The sequence below is a fragment of the Macaca fascicularis genome, chromosome 1 (assembly GCF_037993035.2).
Source record: "Macaca fascicularis isolate 582-1 chromosome 1, T2T-MFA8v1.1".
Classification (NCBI taxonomy): Eukaryota; Metazoa; Chordata; class Mammalia; order Primates; family Cercopithecidae; genus Macaca; species Macaca fascicularis.
The window spans coordinates 153,286-172,367 of NC_088375.1; the positions used below are offsets into that span (position 1 = coordinate 153,286).

The 19,082-nt window shown below is 51.8% G+C and overlaps 1 protein-coding gene across 3 annotated transcripts; it reads left to right on the top strand.

Moving 5' to 3' along the window:
* Positions 1 to 3,069: 3,069 nt before the first annotated feature.
* On the top strand, positions 3,070 to 18,056 carry SH3BP5L (SH3 binding domain protein 5 like). Of its 3 annotated transcripts, XM_065546104.1 has the most exons (8): positions 3,070 to 3,156; positions 3,623 to 4,236; positions 11,811 to 11,873; positions 12,029 to 12,157; positions 13,953 to 14,114; positions 14,241 to 14,348; positions 15,393 to 15,566; positions 16,143 to 18,056. In XM_065546104.1, exons 2-8 carry the CDS (start codon positions 4,054 to 4,056, stop codon positions 16,611 to 16,613), a joined length of 1,290 nt encoding a protein of 429 aa, XP_065402176.1. In that variant the 5' UTR covers positions 3,070 to 3,156; positions 3,623 to 4,053; the 3' UTR covers positions 16,614 to 18,056. The 3 variants fall into 3 exon arrangements, with proteins under 3 accessions (XP_065402176.1, XP_005539581.2, XP_045246361.2); XM_005539524.4 differs by lacking the exon at positions 14,241 to 14,348; XM_045390426.2 differs by lacking the exons at positions 14,241 to 14,348; positions 15,393 to 15,566.
* Positions 18,057 to 19,082: the final 1,026 nt, after the last annotated feature.

Here is a 19,082-nt window from a genome sequence, read left to right on the forward strand (position 1 = left end):
GGATCACCTTATCTTTGTAATTCCTATGAATTGGCAGCATCCGGAGCCAGACTGTAGAGGTGAATGGGAAGGGAGAGGAAGTGGAGAAAAGACAAATGAGAGTGGAGACTGAGAGGCTGTTTTGTATTGAAGATGTGAAAGTTCAGTATGTGTTCTGAAGAAATTATATAGAAAAGGCAGGTTCTACAAATGTGCTGCCCAGGAAAGGAGCCACTAGCTACACATAGCTATTTAAATTAAAATAAAAAATACAATTTCTTAATCACACTAGCTCCATTTCAAGTTCTAAATGGCCACATGTATCTAGAGACTACCATACTGTGCAGAGCTGATTAACATTTCCTTCTTTGCCGAAAGGTCTTTCGGACAGTGCAGCTCTAGACAAAAGTTTTAATTCATCATGTTTGTGGCTGGCTTCAATAAACAAGTTTAGGTTAAATCAATGCACAGCATCGCCCAATCTCTTCCTACCTAAAACATTATCCAAACCCAGCAGAAAAACTCTTGTGGGATTATATTACAATCTATACATGATAGATTCACATCTGGTCTCAGTGGGTGAGAGTCAACCTTGGAAGAGACCAGTGGAGACTTTAAAGGGGATGCTAAAGCTCAGGACGTGATCTAGAGGTCTGGGCATTCTATGTATTCATGTTTTCCCACCAAAGATCTGTAACAAGTGGCAGCAGTTTGTGATTGCTAAGCATTACACAGAGAAAAGGAGCTATGCGATGGGGTATAAGAATGACAGGTACTGGAACAGTGCTGAATAACAAAGGTTGGAGAATTCAGGCTGGGGTAAACAACATCTTGGGTAAAATGAGGTTATTACAGTGAAATTCTAGTTCTACAAAATTAAAGTGACTGGTAGAGAACAAATAAATCATGTTTATCACCTTATATTTAATTTTTATGGTTTCTGTATGGCACTTTAATAACAAAAAGGACTGTAGTAGAAGACTGAGGCGTTATTATCCATCAAAGCTGTCCACTTAGACAATGTTACTCAAGGTCCTGCTGACTTACTGAAATTAGAAAAATCACTTTTGTAATTTTAAAAACAAAACCTCCAATTTAATGGAAAATCTGTTTTCAATCACCTCTTTTAAAGGAATATATTTTGCTCTGCTCAATTAAAAAAATCGTTATTCATGGGATGAAGGGGTAGACGAAATGGACTGAGAACTGTAGAACTCTTGGCACATGACTCCATCCAAACCTCTGAGTTACTAAGAGACAAACTTTAGCGTGCCTTCTAGCAGTGTAAGATCACGTCCCTAGGATAACCCCAGCTCCCCCATGAAAATGCCTGCCTGAGAAAGCTCAATGCTAAGACAGGAGAATTTACTGTTTGTTCTAGCCAACACCCGATGATAGGCTCCTGATCTCCCTTTCTCAGGGCGTTTATTAAGGGCTTACAATTATGAATCCTTCTTTCTTCTCTTTAAGGTGTTTTATGTGTCTGCTACAACTCAAGAGGTCCTTTTAAAGGACCTGAGAGCCATTCCTCTGAAATGGATCGTCAAGAAGGGCAGAGCCTCTACCTCCCAATATCAGTGCAACAATAGCACTGTAGGCTGGGCGTGGTGGCTCTCGCCTGTAATCCTAGCACTTTGGGATGCCTAGGCCGGTGGATCACCTGAGGTCAGGAGTTTGAGACCAGCCTGGCTAACGCGGGGAAACCCCGTCTCTACTAAAAATAGAAAAATTAGCCAGAGGTGTTGCCATGCACTTGTAATCCCAGCTACTCGGGATACTGAGGCAGGAGAATCTCTTGTACTTGTGGGGGTGGGGGTTGCAGTGAGCCAAGATCGCGACATCGCACTCCAGCCCGGACAAGAGTGAAACTCCGCTCTCAAAATAAATAAATAAATAAGAGTAGTATTCTAACTTCTACAGCTGCTAGCCAGCAGACACATCTGGCCTAATCGCATCTATGCCAATCAACTCTGTAACTTTTCACTTCTCTGACACTGTTGAGCCCTGATCACCTTCCTTCCTTCATTCTCCCTTTGACATGCCCAATCACTTCTGTAGAAATCGGAACAGAGGTCAGTTCTTTCCCTTTCTGTAAGTGGTTACTGAATAAAGTCTTTTTCACTGCTTCAGTGTCTAGCTGGGTTATCTTTGCCAGGATCCAAAAAGAAGGGGAACTCAGCCCATTTGCCTTTTCCATCTGCAGGGCAAACTTTGAGTTGACTCCGAGGAAGTTACGCCTTTTGTAAAAACAAAGCATGCCACGCTGAAGCCCTTCCCCTTAGGCCTAGGCCCTCGCCTCACCAAGCGACAGGTAGAGGTGACAACCGGGTCGCTCGTTCATGGACCCAGGTAACGACACACAATGCCATGGAACAAACTCCTGCTCATCGAGGGCATCTGACCCTGGGTGCACGAGTGAATTAACTGAGTTAATGTTGACTACGTTCCTGATTAGTATTCACGGAGTAATTGGTGACCACACCAAAATGTCGTTCAAGTGCGAGGTCCAGAGGCCTCGAGGGCTGGGATTTACCCATCGGAGCCGTCCGCTCACACGCCGTTAGTAAGGGTTCCGCCGCCTTCACTGGAGAGAGGAAAGTCACTTTTGGAAATCGACTTTGCCTTCGCCGGCGAAGTCCGCCAGGGTCCGGACTGGAGTCGCCCCAGGAGCCGCTACCGGAACTTGACCAGCTCCCTTTCGGCGTCGCGCCCGCCTTCCCGGACCAGGCCGGAAGTGGCTTCCGGACAGCCGCCGCCGCAGCTCCGTAAAGCAAGATGGCACTTCTCTCTGAGGCTATTATCTCCATTTTATAGCTAGTATTGCTCTTCTCACCAGTTACTCTCGACTTCCATCCCGCGCCTGAATTTTCGTCAGCGCCACATTCATGTGTTTCTTTCATTCAGCCTTGGTAGAGGATGGTCTGGAGGCAACCTAGGACCAGCCTGAGCAGCGTGGGGCGCCATTTTGTACGGAAACCGAAGGCAGGGCGGGGGCGGTGAGGCCTCCCGAGGAGGCCCGGCTTGAGCGAGAGCGTGGGGGGGAGGGCGTTGTTCACCGATGACGTATTTCCGCTTCTGGTCTGCCTGGTCGTTTTTGGTTGGATCGGCTTGTTGCGGGGAGGGAGGGGGAAGATTGTTTGCTGCCTAGAAGCTCCGCGGACGGGAATGTAAACTGAGGTAAGGCTGTGAGGGGGGCTTTTGCGCATGGCTGGGTAGAATGGCCGGGAGTAGGGTCCTTGGGATTGCAGAAGAGTGTGGAATTGGAGACGGGAGGCTTAGATCGTCTCTGGGGTTGGACAGAAAAGGTGGGGTGGGGCTCGGGGTTACAAGGTGAATCGCAAAGCCGGGCGGGGGTGGAGTGGGAAGAGCGGGGGACCGCAGGAGATGGAAGAAAGCCTAGGGGTGCAGAGGAAAGTCTCGAAGGCGCTGACTGGGGAGGGGCTGGGTCGAGAGGAGCTGGGATGGAGGAAGAGTAGAATCTGAAGTCCTTGAAGGCTAAGGAGAGAAGTTGAGGTAGGGACTGGTCGGAATACATGGGTGGGGGCGTGGTGAGAGTGTAGCTTTTGGGAGGCTATGTAGAGTTGGAAGGGGCTGGTGGCCGCGGTTTTGATGCTGACATGACCTGGCCTTTGTTTCTCTGCAGCTCTCCAGAGACGCTCATCCTACAGCCTCAGTTCGGGCCCAACCTTCTCTCTCCAGCTGCCACCACAGCCTGGAGGCGCCTGCCTCCACCCTCCCGAATGGTGCTCCTCCTAGCAGGCCTCGGCCCAGGATCCAAGCCCCCTTTGCCCCCCGCCTTGGAGCTGTTGCTCCGGGTTTCTCATAGTGGACTCCCTGTGGCGGGAAGGGAAGAACTTTTGCACAGACAAGGCTTCAGCTCTAAGAACCCCACTGACAACTTGAATGTCAACCTCTAACCTAGTGTGAGGTTCTTCCTGTGCCCACGTTTTCTGCCTTTTGAGAAGAGAAACCCTTCTCCTGGCCATCTAGAACCCAGGAAGCCCCAAGCTGGGGCCCTGGTCCCAGCATGTCAGTCCTCTCTTGTGCATAGGGCTCTGCCCTCTCCCTGTCAGCATGGCCGAGCTCAGACAGGTTCCAGGAGGGCGGGAAACCCCACAGGGGGAACTACGGCCTGAAGTGGCAGAGGATGAAGTCCCTAGGAGCCCAGTCGCAGAAGAGCCAGGAGGAGGTGGAAGCAGCAGCAGTGAGGCCAAATTGTCCCCAAGAGAGGAGGAAGAACTGGATCCTAGAATACAGGTGAGAACACTGAGAGCAGGGAGAGGAGGAAAGCCCTGATTCCAGCCTCCCTAAAGAGTGTCGGATGAATGAGAGCTTAGACTTCTTCTGTCCCCAGTCAGCTGGGGCAGGAAAGGAGAACAAGTTTGTCAACAAATCATTGCAGAGTAATGTGACAAGTTCCAAAAGAGTTGTGTGTCTGAAGTGCTGAGGGAGTGCAGAGAAAGGCCTGGCCTGAGTGCTTGGCAGGCATTGCTGAAAGCTTCACTGAAGGAGCAAAGTGTCACTTGGCAGCAGACGGAGGAGGCACACTTTAGGTCAGTGGAGGGTAGGAGTGTTGTACTTTGCAGAGAAGCAGAGGGGCTGCCACCTTAGTTAGGGATGCTGTGTGAGAGGAGATGACTTTGATATTGGGAGGCAGTTTTGAGGCTGCGTGAGAGAATCTTTTCCCCTTTCTCACCTTGTCAGCAGTACCTTCCAGGGATGTGCAGCCCACATTGCTCTGATAATGTGTTTCACTCTGGTAGACAGACCTTTCCAGTGTTATAAAGGTAGCATCAACTTGAGATCTATAAAGAAACCCCATATGTTCAAGGATTTGTAACTTTTGTTGTGGCCAATCCTTAGTAACATACACACCTGGCCCTCAGGATGGTGGGTCTCCTAAAGGAATGGAAGAGCATTTATTGCCTTGGAGTGTCTACAGTCTAGTTAGTAGGACAGGCAGATCTTTGTGTAGGAGACCTGGGGAAGGTAAGGAAGTGAGGAAGACCAACTCCATGTGGAAGAGATGCCTGGCCAGTCAAAGCTGGGTTGCAGTGTTTCAGGAGATTGGCTGAGAAGGACTTCCTGAGGAAGCTTCTCGGGCAGGTGATGACGAGGATGCTTCTGCATGTTTGGGTCTTGAGTCTGCCATTTGGTCCGGTCACATCTCCAAGACTCTGATGTTGTGGAGGTGACTCTTCCATGGGTGAGCAAGAACATACGAAGGCTCAAATTCCTAGGCTTACCTGTCAGCAAACCTTTATGGGATTACTCCAGTGAGTTGGGAAGAAATCAAAGCCAGTCCTGGCATTCTTCCTTCTCTCTCTGTGTGGGTTCCTGGGATATGTGTGTGTGTGTGGGTTCCTCTTCTGCTGTGTCCATGCTTATAATGGAGCAGTGGTGAGCCATTCGTTTCTGGCATGAGTCAGTAATTTATTTCTGCTGTGCCTGACATTGCATTGAAAACAGCCAGTTTCTCTTGCTAATTCTACAGATTTATCATCCTCTGAGGAAATCAGTTGTAGTGAAAAAAGCCTTGGGCTGAGTTTCATGCTACCTCCAACCCCATGATTTATGATTTTTATGGAAGTTTCTTTACATTTGTGAGCCTCAGTTTCTTCATCTGTAAAGTGAGCAGTTGGTCTAGCTGATTTGCACAACTCATTCTTGCTCTGCTCTGACACAAGTCTACAGTTCTTTCTCAAACTCTTTTTGCTTGTTCCTTGGTGATAGTTTGTAGATACCACTTCGGGAAAGAGCTCTCACTCTGTTGCTTGCGGAGGAGGGCTGTGTAATGAGCATTATGTGCCTCCCTGCAGCCTTCCTTGCCCTGCTCCAGAGGAGGTTTCTGCAGAGGAGAATCGACTGTGGTCTCTTTACTTGGCCTCTGCCACTCCTGTGTATTTTTCCAGTGTCCGCAATGGTAGTAGTAGGAAGAGTCATACTTGCACTGTGCTGTTTAATAGGGTGGACTAGCTGCATGTGGCTACTTAAACACAATCAATTAAAATTAACATGTAAAAATGCAGTTCCTCGGCCGGACGTGGTGGCTCACACCTATAATCCCAGCACTTTGGGAGGCAGAGGCAGGTGGATCAGTTGAGGTCAGGAGCTCGAGACCAGCCTGGCCAACATGGTGAAACCCTGTCTCTACTAAAAATAAAAACAATTAGCCGGGTGTTGTGGCGGGTGCCTGTCATCCCAGCTACTTGGGAGGTTGAGGCAGGAGAATCACTTGAACCCAGGAGGCAGAGGTTGCAGTGAGCTGAGATTGTGCCACTGCACTCCAGCCTGGGTGACAAGAGCGAAACTCCGTCTCAGGGAAAAAAAAAAAAAAAAAAGCAGTACCGACAGTGCAGAAATAGAACATTCTGTCATCACTGACTCTTGTATCAGATGCGCTCTGTGAGAGTTGGAGTACACTGAGCTGGCGTAACGTTTACTTTGCCTCCAGTGAGCTTGTGGTGTCACTGGTGCAAGGAGGGTAAACCAGACCCTGGTCTCTCTTGCTAAACTGCACAGCACGTTGTGGAGTGTTGCAGGTTGTACAGGGAGGGAAGGTCTAGTAATAGCTTCCCTCATTTGATGACACAGGTGTGGCTAGGCCAGTGCTCTGACCTCAGCAGGGAGTTCGTGTCTTCTTGCTGTGGGAGAGAGGTAGCCCTTCCTGGAGGAGGCCGGTGGCATTTTGCCTTTCTGTGGTTGGGCTTTCAAGATGAGGAGGAGATTGGGGTGTTCGTCTTTCGAGGTCCCTTTTAGTGTTGACAGTTCACCAGACCGTGCACATTGCTCTGATCACGTGTTTCAGTGCTTTAAGTGGGTGTTCATTTCTCTGGATTCTCAGTGCGTTTACTGGATTTCCATCCAGAGTCCATAAAAAGTCACCAGGGAGCTTCCAAAATACCCTTACCTGAGCCTTTCTAGACACGTGGATTCTCTTAGTCTGGGTGGGGTGAGAAGGGATTCTAATGTTGCAGTCAGAGCCAAATCCACTGGGCCAGGTATATCCCAAAGGTAGGGCACCTGTTTCGATATTTTCTGAACCTCCCAGAAAGGCTGTCCTTAGGATGAGGCCCTCTCTGACCTGGGGCTGGGGATCCTTCGCAGGCAGGCAACTCCATGGCCATTTATGGTGGAATTCCTCTGGAAGTTGGAAGAAAGTCAGCTGGTGCCTACCTGGAGTGTGCTGTCCCTCCAGGGAAGGCTGCTGACTGTGTCTGCATGTCACGATCTTAGTGGAGTTCTTTTGAGTCCTCCAGGCTCATCCTCAGACTTCCGAGAGGGCTCCAGTGGAGGGAAGAGGAAAGGAGCGTGGATCTAGGATGGACCTGGGTCTGTTCTGTGACTTTTGAGCCTCCTCTTAGTGGTTGCGTTCTTTCCTCAGCTGTGAGTGCACTCGTTTACCTGCTCCTTTCCAAACTCTTTAGGGTGACTTTGCAACCTCTGTGACCTCATCTAGAAGTATGGATTTAGCTTTCACAGGACAGTCATCACCCTGGCCCCAGTTACCATTAGCTTGAGTCTTTTGATGGTCTGTACAAAAGACGAGGTGGGGTGGGAGCATCTGCAGCCTGAGTCCCCATGCCTTTGATTCAGTGTCCTGGCATCCTGGGAATTTGACTGCTGTGCCCTGGGAAGGTCACCCTCCCTGCTGGCTGCTGGCTCACTGATGGATAATGCATGCTGATTCAGACTTTGTCCTCCTCGAATTCCATTTCAGCTGAGTGCCAGGAGTCCCTGGTGAAGCAGGCCAAATGGAATGTGTTGCTGACTGCCCAAAACCGTCCCAGGTCCTCAGTGGATTCCTGCTCAGCCTTTCCCTGGGTATCCCCAAGGCGGGCTCTCTCCCTCCTTCCCGTGCTGACCTTGCCCTCCAGGCTGCTTTGCTCCCCAGGCATCGTCTTGTCCTGTTAGATAGAGCTTTGTGACTCTGAGGGGACAGATCCCATCAGCAGATGGCTTTTTGTAAATTGTTGGAGGTGCTGTTGGGATGCTAGTTCCCATATGGAAAGATAATGCCCACTCCTGCCACTTGCAAACAGCAACAGCTCTTCCTGTCCTTTTTCCAGTAGTCACAGCCGATGCTGAGCCGTCCGGTGCGTTGATTGTCTTGTCAGGAGCTGGAAGTTGGTGACTGGGAGCATTTTAGACCATGGAATCCAGTGAGGGTCCAGTCTTGGACTTTGATTTGCCACATGAACATTGCAGGGTGGCCTTTACCAACTGAACTCCCGCAGTCAATGTTTGCTGCATTTCCAAGCCCTGCCCTTTTCCTACCCAGGCTGTGGTTTTCCTAGATGACAGCACTTCCTTCTGTACTGAGATGTCCTTCCAACGGTGTCCTCAGTCCCAGGACGGTGGTCACAGTGGAAGGAAAGTGAGATCAAAGGTTGGTCCTGGATCCAGACCCAAGTCTGTCACTAATTTTCTGCCTGGTTGTTTCTCATCTATCAAATGCGAAGGAGCTGAGAAAGAATATTCCAGAGGAGGTGCTGAAAGAACTGGTCACTCGTCTCCCAGATAGCCTAAAAGCCCCTGTAGGCCACGTCAAGCCACAGGAAGCTGGGCCCCCAGGGAGATAGGTTGCCTTTCACCTTGACAGACATTGCGTTGTTAGGGCCAGTTAGGGTGACCATGTCAGTTGATGGTGATGTCCCTGTTAGGAAGGCTGTGAAACCTGGAGTTCTATGTGTCTGGTAGTGTGGTGCTGACCCTGTGCCTCCTCTGGGGTCCTGAGCTGTGTTGGCTGCCTGTTCTTCCAGAATAGTTATTTTATGGACACTGCGTTGTGTGACACTGTAGATGCATCTACCCAAATACAACAACTTTTAGACCTTCGCCATCCAACACAGGAGCCACATGCCACGGTCTAGGTTGAGATGTGTCCTAAGAGTCAAGTGCATAGGGATTTTGAAGACTTAGTTTAAAAAAGTGTAAGTATGGATAATAATATTATTTTATGCTGACCGCAAGTCGAAATGGTATTTTGGATATATTGGGTTAAATATATTTTTATAATTTCACTCATTTTGTTTTTATTTTTTACTTTTAAAAAATGTGGCTTCTAGAATTAAAAATTCCACGTGCAGCTCCTTTTACATTTCTGTTGAGTAGGTCTCTTCAAGAGAGTCGAGAGCAAGCTTGTTCAACCAGTGGCCTGCGGGCCGCATGCAGCCCAGGATGGCTTTGAACACCGCCCAATACAAATTTGTAAACTTGTCTTAAAACATGATGAGATTTTTTTGCGATTTCTTTTTGGAGACAGTCTTGCTCTCTCACCCAGGCTGGAGTGCAGTGGCACAATCTCGGACCACTGCAACCTCCGCCTCCCAGATTCAAGTGATTCTCCTGCCTCAGCCATCCCAGTAGCTGGGACTACAGGTGTGCACCACCACACCCAGCTATTGTTTTTGTATTTTAGTAGAGATGGGCTTTGCATCATGTTGCCCAGGCTGGTCTCAAACTCCTGAGCTCAGGCAGTCTGCCCACCTCGGCCTCCTGAAGTGCTAGGATTACAGGTGTGAGCCACTGCGCCAGGCCACGATTTTTTTTTTTTTTTTTTTTTTTTTTTTTAGTTCATCAGCTATAGCTAGTGTTAGTGTATTTTATGTGTAGCCCAGGACAGTTCTTCTTTCAGTGTGTTCCAGGGAAGCAAAAAGATTGGATACCCCTAGTTTAGAGCCAGATTTGTGGCCCTCCTTAGGCAGGGTCTACACTGTTGCAGGTGTGTGCATTTCATATCCTCATCCTCATTCCATGACAGGTTTCTACCTTTGTGTTCTTCCTTTTACTGTAATTAACATGTTACACTGGTTTCCTGTATTCTTACCTGCTGACCCAAATCTTTGCAGGATCAAGGCAGGGGATGGGGGGAGGATAGAAGGGATAGAAGGGACTAAAAGGAAGATTGTGCGTGTCAGCCTGACTCCCGCACTGGGTTGCTGAAAGGCCTGAATGAGGTGAGTGGGGGCCAACATCACAGCCATGTGAATGGGAAGTGATTGTGGGATTGCTGCCAAGTGCAGGTCATGGGTCTGGGCAGCAGGCACTTGCTGGGCTGGGTCCCTCTGGCCTGTCTAGTCTCCTGTCCAGAGACAGCAGGGGCTGGTGAAGGCAAATCCTGTAGCTCGGCACCAGGTATTTCCTGGCACAAGGACCTTGGCACAGACCAGCACTGCTCCTCAGTAGTGTCCTTGGCTCACCAGGGGCTCTGGGAACTTTTGTGTTTTCTCGGGCAAGGGAGGATGACTTGAGGCCAGTACCCCTTTCAGCTCTCTGCCATTTCATGGAAAGCCCTGGATGGTTCTATTGCTTCTCTCTCCAGTCCTTCCAGGGGCCAGGGAGACACTCAAACCAGCTTGTCCAGCGACTTCTCCCCAGGTTTCTCCTTCCCACAGGATCTACTCTGCAGGGACCTGCGGTCATGGTCACCCATTGCCCAAGCAGGCCAAAGGCTTCTTGGACTCTATACACTTTCCTAATCTTGACCTTAGTCATCCACCAAGCCCCTGTGATTCTGCGTCCTGCGTTTCCTTGGGATCTGCCCTCTCCTCTGCCACCTGGAATACTACAGACAGCCTCCACCTTTTTTTTTTTTTTCTTTGAGATGGAGTCTCACTGTGTCACCTAGGCTGGAGTGCGGTGGCACGATCTGGCCTTGCTGCAACCCCTGCCCCCCAGATTCAAGTGACTCTCATGCCTCAGCCTCCCAAGTAGCTGGGATTATAGGTGTGTGCCATCACACCCAGCTAATTTTTGTATTTTTACTAGAGACAGGGCTTCACCCTGTTGGCCAGGCCAGTCTTGAACTCCTGGCCTCAAGTGATCCGCCTATCTCTGCCTCCCAAAGTGCTGGGATTACAGGTGTGAGCCACCACGCCCGTCCCAGCCTCCACTTTTTTCTCCCTGGCTCCCCCAGGCTTTCGTTACATTGGCACCAGGCTCTGAGAGACCCTTTTGCCATTGCAAAAACGCCTGGTACTACCTCCCATGGTGCTGTAGCCTTACTGACCTTCTCAGCTGCCAACTTGTCTGCCCAGGGTACCTGCTCCCCTTTGGTACTCCTGACCTCAGGTGATCTGCCTGCCTCGGCCTCCCAAAGTGCTGGGATTACAGGCGTGAGCCACCGCGCCCAGCCATCCACTGGCACTTTTGTGTCTATGAAGCCCTCCCAGCTGGGGAGCAAGTGTTCCAGGCATCCTACCCTGACCTGCTGCCACCCAGGTGGGTGACCTTGCTGCCCAGAGGGCACCCACACCCACCCCTCACAAGGCTGTACATACTGCCCAGGGCCTGCGGCTGACCTGCTGGGTTTCCTCACAGGCTGTAAGCTGCCACCTCTATGTCCTGAATTCTCAGGTGTCAGGGTCCCGAGAGGTGATAAGTATTCAGTAGACATGTGTTGACTGAGCGGCCCTGCCCTGGTCCAGGTGGCCATCCTCTCGCAGAGAGAGAGCCCTCAGGTCCAAGGAGACCCCTCCATTTGAGGAAGTGCCGCAATCTGATGGAGAGCGTGAGGACTCACCACAACTGCACGCTGTGCGTATTGGTGTTGCATTCTCCAAACCTCAATTTCTTCATCCTGAAAAGTGGGGTTTTACTACCCAAAACAAGGTAGAGTTGTGAGGATTACGTGAGATTGTATATGTCAGCTCCCAGATAGACAAGAAAGTATGTGGCAATCTCCATGTCTTCTTTCCTTTCCTGAGTGCCTCACCTCCTTTCCCTGGGCAAGTGGGGCGCGCGCTCTCTCTCTGTTGCTCCTGCCTTGCACAGTTCACTCAAGGCTACTTCCTTCCACCGCACTAACTTGCCACCCCTCTCTGTGGCAGGAGGAGCTGGAGCACCTGAACCAGGCCAGCGAGGAGATCAACCAGGTGGAACTTCAGCTGGATGTGAGTGTTTTCTTCCTTGTGTGCTTGGGCTGGTCCTTGGAAGCATCTCTGTGTCTTTCCCAGATTGAGGCAGTGGCAGTGGGAGGGGTGTGTCTGAGAAACGAGAGGAGCTGGGACCCAAATATGTGCCTTTCCTTTGCCTTGTTCCTTTCCAGGAGGCCAGGACCACCTATCGGAGGATCCTGCAGGAGTCGGCGAGGAAACTGAATACACAGGGTTCCCACTTGGGAAGCTGCATCGAGAAAGCCCGGCCCTACTATGAGGCTCGGCGGCTGGCTAAGGAGGTATGGCTGGCTGACCCATGTTTGCGGAAGGCTACATGCTGAGCCTGTCCCTGGATTCTTCTGTCTCTATGTGAAGTGAGAGACAAAGCACCAGACCTGAGGGTAGAACCCTGGGCTAGACCTGCTGGTCGGGACAAGCTCTGTGGGCTCAGAGATTCTTTTACCACCTTGGGCCCTGGGCTCATGGTCTATAAAATGGTGAGGGAGGGTGTGGGAGAACATTTAGTTCAGCCCTGCTAATATTTAAGTGCCTTCTGCGTATCAGGAACCAGGCTTTAGGGTATATCAGATATGTCAGTTCTAACATCCTGCTGTTTTCATCTACTGCCATTTCCTCTTCCCTTTGGTTCATGTCTCTCTTCTGAATCTTTTCTTTGCTTTCTCCTCACTCTTTTCCCCATCCCACACCCCTTTTTTCTGTAACAAATTATTTTTAACAAATAGTGTGTGTTCACCTTTGGAAAAACATAATAAAATAAGAAGGAAACAAAAACCACCCAAAATCCTACCATGCACGTTTCATGCATTTTGTTTCCTGGGATTTGTTTTCATCCTGCATGTTGAGGTGACAGATACAGAGACAACTGCCTTGGAAGAAGAGTTTGTTCCCAAGAGGAGGGGACATACCATGCCATGCAGGGCCACACTGGGAAGCAACTGGGGTCCTTCAGGAGGCAGAAGAAGTGAAGGAGAAAGCATAGCGTGGAGCCTTATTGTGATTTTTGTGGAAAGGAGTAGGTGAGGCAGGGTAGACAAGTTTGGATAAGCTTAGGAGTGGATAGTTGGAATAATTTTGCTAGGCCCTGGGCTATAGGGGTGGCCTCTAATTGTCTAGTACCTGGCCCTGGGATGACTTAGGGCAGAGGAAATATTGGCTTGGTGGGTGAGAAGTAGGTAAAGGAGCTAGTTGGGGATCCAGGCTTTGGATTGGTTGGTTGGTTTGCATGTGAAAGGCACACTTACAGGGGAGGTTTTATATATATATATATATATATATATATCCGCCAAAATGAGATTACACGGTGTGTGCTGTTTCGTTCTTTTACTAGCATTATCACATGGTTCCAGGTCAATCACTATACATCCATGCTGTCATTTTAAAGGACTGATTAGTGAATATTTCTTTTTTTTAAGAGATGGGGTCTTGCTCTGTTGCCCAGACTGGAGTACAGTGGTGTGATCATAGCTCACTGTAACCTCAAACTCCTAGGCTCAATAATCCTCCTCCCTCAGCCTCACAAGTAGACGGGCTCACAGGCAGAAGCCACTGCGCCCAGCTTATTTTCTTATATTAGATGTACTGTTATTTATTTAACCAATGTCCTGTAACTGAAAAGTTAGGTTTGTTTCGTTTTTTGCTGGGTTGGTGTGGCTGTGATGACTGTCTCTGAACTTGTCCGATTATTTCCTTCAGCTTGCCTGCTGAACATGGAATTGATGGTCTCAAGGTCATCTTTTCTGTAAGACTCTGTCCATGGTGCTAACCACCTTACACTAAAATGGTTTGTATTTTCCTTTGTTTTCCCTAGGCAAAAGGCTAGCAGCCTTTGGGAGTGCTGGATTTCACACACCTACCCTCCACTGGCAAAATTTTTATTTCTTCTAGTCCATATCCTTATGAAATATTCTTTATAGAATGTTGCTTCCTTGGCATTTATCCTCAGCACAGTTTGGGAAATGAAGCCGACATTGCTAGTAGGCCTTCCTCCTTCTCTTATCCTCACATCTATTACGGGTCTCCATGGGCAGCTGGGGTCCCTCGGGATTCCCCGTCCTGATATCCCTCTCCCCCCAGGCTCAGCAGGAGACACAGAAGGCAGCGCTGCGGTATGAGCGAGCCGTGAGCATGCACAACGCTGCTCGGGAAATGGTGTTTGTGGCTGAGCAGGGCGTCATGGCCGACAAGAACCGACTGGACCCCACGTGGCAGGAGATGCTGAACCATGCCACCTGCAAGGTGAGGTGGGCGGTGCCAGCAGGTCCCCTTCACTGGTTCTCATCCATTCTGTGCTATGTCTTTATCACCTAACCTCCTCACACTTTCCTCCACTCTCGCCTTCTTTCAACTTTGATTCTGTTTCAGGCAAAACCTGGTCCTCGTTTTCTGTCCTGTTTGGCCTCCAGTGCCTCCCATATTCCATCTCCCTCTGACTTAGAATGTCATCCTGGGCTCTCGAACGTTCGCCTCCAGGTGTGGGACTAACCCAAACAATTCATCCCTGGTGGATACTCTGGATTCAACATTCACATTTTGTTATGTTTAGCTGTGTGACTCCTCGCGTCTGTTTTCAGAATCTGCTCCCTTTCCTGCTTTTGAGCTCTGACAATACACTTCGAGTTTTGAAGTATAATTTATGTATCATTTCCAAGCTCCTGAAAGGGGACTGGGGAGCGGAAGGATCTCTGCCATTGGCCCTGTCTGCCACCTTCAGCTTGCACAGGGCAGGTGTCAGCTCCTCAGGGGGTGTTTGTGGCTTGTGATTCTTCATCTGCCCCTCGCACAGAACAGGCACCTCACTTCTACTCTAGAACTCATGCAAATGAGAGCACACAGCACTGGGGGAGGGGTTAGGGGATGGTGAACAGTCTAGAGCTACCCCGGAACAGGGAGCAGGTGAGGGCTCCAGCCACTTTGTCTACTTGGACAAGTGGGCCAACTGTCCAACACCCTGAGCAGAAGCACCCCAGAGCCCCATCCAGCCTTGGCCCACGTATCCTGGATGGTGCCCACATAGGGTGTGGAAACCTGGAGAACCCAGTGTACAGCTGTGGCTCCCCACACGGGCTCTTCTCATTCCCAGATCCCTAACCGTTGGCACTGAGGGCTCCCTGAAGAGAGTGGCTGCTGCAGATGTGTGATGTGCTGACACATTCCCTTGATGCTCAAGTGGTTGAGTGGGCGCCAGCGTCCCTTTCCTGGCAGCAGCAAAGCTGAGTAGCCAGTGGTGCAGGTGACAGGAGGCAAGAACATGGGAAGAGGTGGCTCAGAGGCATGTGCCTGTGATGTGGTCCTCAGTGGTCAGGCAGCAGATCCAAGAGACACAGAAATAAGCTCTCTGGAGGCTCACAGACGCTCTGTTCCCCTGCGTGTCTCGGGCTCTGTACACAGTTGGGGGTTTGCAGAGGATGTTCCTGTTTGGGTTCCCCCCAGGGCATTGTTCAGGTTGGCAGCCTGGGGCAGATGCCAGAGACTGAAGCCTGGGTCCCGGCTCAGTGATGTGTCCCTCTGGGCCAGGTGAACGAGGCGGAGGAAGAACGGCTTCGAGGTGAGCGGGAGCACCAGCGAGTGACTCGGCTGTGCCAACAGGCTGAGGCTCGGGTCCAAGCCCTGCAGAAGACGCTCCGGAGGGCCATTGGCAAGAGCCGCCCCTACTTTGAGCTCAAGGCCCAGTTCAGCCAGATCCTGGAGGTAGCTGAGTGGGTGAGGGGAGGAGGAATGGCTAGGTAGGGGTGCAGGCAGGGGCAGGCATGGAAAGTGAGGGCAGCTGGAGGGGATGCTGGTCGGCCTCTCTGGGCCATCTTGGTGAAGTGGCCAAGGTGAGGCCAGCGGCCAGTGGTGGGGAAGGGTGGTGGCACACACGTTCCAGATGACCTTGCAGGAGTGGGAGGCAGGGATGGGGGCTGGTGACGGCGCGAACGTAGTTGGAAGAAGGGAGGTAAACGAGGAAAAGAACTGGTAGAAACCCAGGGATGGGGAAGAAGAACCAGCCCTGGGGTGAAGGGGAACAGTGGGGAGAGGATGAGCAGGAGCTGGTGGAGAGGAAGGCCCTGGAAGGTGGGGCCCAGGTCAGGAGCAGGATTGCGGGGAAGAACAGCCCAGAGAGCGAGTGGAGCTGGGAAGGGTGTGGTGGGTCTGTGGTGGGTGCTGAGCCAGCTGTCCAGGTTCTCGGGGTGGGGGGGAGCAGGCCCTCAGACCTCAGCGCAGAGTGCTGGGTAAGGTGGGGCGTGCATCACGGGTCGCCTGACGCTGTTCTGTCCTCTGCAGGAGCACAAGGCCAAGGTAACAGAACTGGAGCAGCAGGTCGCTCAGGCCAAGACGCGCTACTCAGTGGCCCTTCGCAACCTGGAGCAGATCAGCGAGCAGATTCACGCGCGGCGCCGCGGGGGTCTGCCTCCCCACCCGCTGGGGCCTCGGCGCTCCTCCCCCGTGGGGGCTGAAGCAGGACCTGAGAACATAGAGGATGGAGACAGCGGGATTGAGGGGGCCGAGGGTGCGGGGCTGGAGGAGGGCAGCAGCCTGGGGCCCGGCCCCGCCCCCGACACCGACACCCTGAGTCTGCTGAGCCTGCGCACGGTGGCTTCGGACCTGCAGAAGTGCGACTCCGTGGAGCACTTGCGAGGCCTCTCGGACCACGTCAGTCTGGACGGCCAAGAGCTGGGAACCCGGAGTGGAGGGCGCCGGGGCAGCGACGGCGGAGTCCGTGGGGGTCGGCACCAGCGCAGTGTCAGCCTGTAGTGGAGGGACCGGCGTTCCTGGCTTGAATCTGCTGTCCTGGGCCGGTCGGGGCCCCCAGGCTTCTCACGCCCTCTCCTCTGGGGCCTCGGCTTCCCGGAGGTCCCCTTCTCCAGTGCTTCCCTGGAGAGGCCAGCTGTGTCGAGTCCTCTGTGCCTGCCCTGGCGTTCTCACAGCCTCCCCCTTCCCTTCAGCAGGCAGCTCTGTTTGCCTTACCCGTCCGGAAGGCTTGCCCTCGGCGCTCTGCCTGCCCCTGCTGCTGGCTCATCACAATCTGCAGGGCATTGACCCTTTGCTTTCCCTTTCTGCTCCCTCTCTTTCCATCTGTTTGGCTTTTTCCCTCAGGGAACTGGGTCTGGAAGGCACTGGGAAGCTCATCAGAGAAAATGGGTGCTGGGCCTGCGTACTCCGGTCGGAGGGGACGGACAGGCACCCCTCCCGTTGGTTTTCTGGCCCCGCCCCCCTTCCCAAGGCAACTCTGGAGGGCACCCTGGATATGCTGCTGCGCCCTGCACCCCCGTCCTGTTCCAGCCCGCGCGTGTGTAACCTGTAAGACGTGCTGTGTGCCTCTGGAAGACGCCACCTTTCCCTTCAGCGTTCCCTTTCATGAGCCGAGGCGCTCTGCAATGTGCCCCAAAGCAGAGCTTACAGAACCTGCAGGAAGCTGGTGTCAGGGAGAGAAACCCAACCCCACTGTCAACATAGGGAACATCACCCACTCCAGACTGGCTCCTGTGGGTGCGGTGTTTCCGCTGGGCTGGGTCCTCAACATTGCCAAGGTGCTAGTGGGTCCCTAAGAGGGCCCGTGGTGGGGGTGAAGTCACGAGGTCCTGGAGGCTTAGGCCCGTCATTCCCACCCTCACTTGCTGCACAGTTGTGTTTACTTTTTCTGGGTAGAGGATGCTGAACTGACTTAGCACCCTCCTGCAGGGCGGGGTTAGGGAATTTGGTGCTCAATTGCTCTCCCTTGCTCTTACCCAAACTCAATACCTACTGCAGGATCCCTCGGGGCACACTCAAGCTTGGCTGCCAACCCTCTTCACTACCTTTGTTACAGGGAGGGGTTGGCTTGGGGTGAAAAGTCCTGCCCTCCGTGGGGAGCAGCTCCAGCTGCCTGGGACAGTGCTCCCAGTTTGTAGGGAAGCCACACCAGATCTGGGTGCCTTGGGAGAACTGGTCCTTCCTTTTGACCCACCCCAGGATAGTGGAGAGCTCTTGTCTAGGCCCATGTTCTGCCAGCGACTGGGATGAGTGGGCATCTGGACTCCACACAGGGTCTACAGGTCGAGGGAGGTTGGTCACGATGAGAACCTCAGGGTTTGAGGTGGCCATGGGCAGAGAGCAGAAAGGGAGGGTGTGGGTGTGCGTGCGTGCATGTGCTGGTGTGTAAGGGGGAAAGGGTCTTTACTGGTTTTATTTAAATAAAGTAGTTTATGTAACAGTTAACTTCTACTGTCCTTGCTGGAGGAAGAGAAAAGGCGCAAAGATGAGGCAAGGGTTGGGGGAGGAAAGAGCAGGGTGAGGCGACGGGCTCTTTAGATGGTGTGGTCAGGGAAGGGAGGTGAAGGACCAGATTGAGTGAGCCGCGCTATGCATGCTCTTGGGGACGTGCAAGGCCCCATGGCCAGGGTGGTCATGTACAGGGCAAGTGTAGACAAGCAGGGGAGGAGTTGGTGCCTCGTGGGGCCATGCTGTGTGAGGTGACGGGTGCCAGGAGAGGGTTTGGTAGAAAGGGGCCTGCTGGGTGGAGTGGGCTCTGAGCTAAGAGATGAGAGCGCCAGAGGGGTGGGATCTTAGATGTGTCTGGATGTGAGCATGAAGGCAGAGGAAGGACAAAAGTAGTGATGCCAGATTTATCCATATAGTGTATCCACTTAAATTTCAGGTAGGTGGTATTTTTGTCCACTGCAGTGTTTAGGATGTAAGTGACATTATGAATTATCCATTGTTTCTCTGAAATTAAAACCTAGATAAAAGGTGACTTCCAAGTCAGGGCTTGACTGGCTGAGGGGTGGGAGGGGTTTGAGGGCACTTGAACTCACAGGTGGGAGATCGGATAGGAATGTGAACTCCAGGAGCTTTGAAGAAGAGCAAAAGGCTTTGTTTAGCCTGAGCTGCACTTGGGGTGTGCCAGTGTTTGGCGTTTTGTTGAGAAGAGGTCAGCCAAGGGAAGAAGAAGGTGCTGGCAGGGAGGAAGACGAAACCATGGAGGTCGGGGGCAGGATGAAGGCCAAGGATTGGAGGCACACCATCAGAGCAGTGGCCCTGGTGGCTGTGGGCGCCATTCAAGGGGCCATCTGGGCCACCGTGTACTGAGCACTCACTGAGCCCTCGAACGGGTGCTGTCCGGGAGTTTGAGCCTGCCTTCCCTGACTTGGCAGATGGGTATCATAATATTTTATTACTAGAGAAGCTGCTATGAAAATGCATGGCTTATGTTTTTGGGTGAGTGGGCTTTAAATTTTTTTTAAT

Excerpts from the sequence above, each read along its gene's own strand:
- SH3BP5L (XM_065546104.1), top strand. The coding sequence starts at position 4,054 with ATGGCCGAGCTCAGACAGGTTCCAGGAGGGCGGGAAACCCCACAGGGG. Across the intron at positions 11,874-12,028 it reads AGGTGGAACTTCAGCTGGAT|GAGGCCAGGACCACCTATCG; the intron begins GTGAGTGTTTTC and ends GTTCCTTTCCAG. Across the intron at positions 12,158-13,952 it reads CTCGGCGGCTGGCTAAGGAG|GCTCAGCAGGAGACACAGAA; the intron begins GTATGGCTGGCT and ends CTCTCCCCCCAG.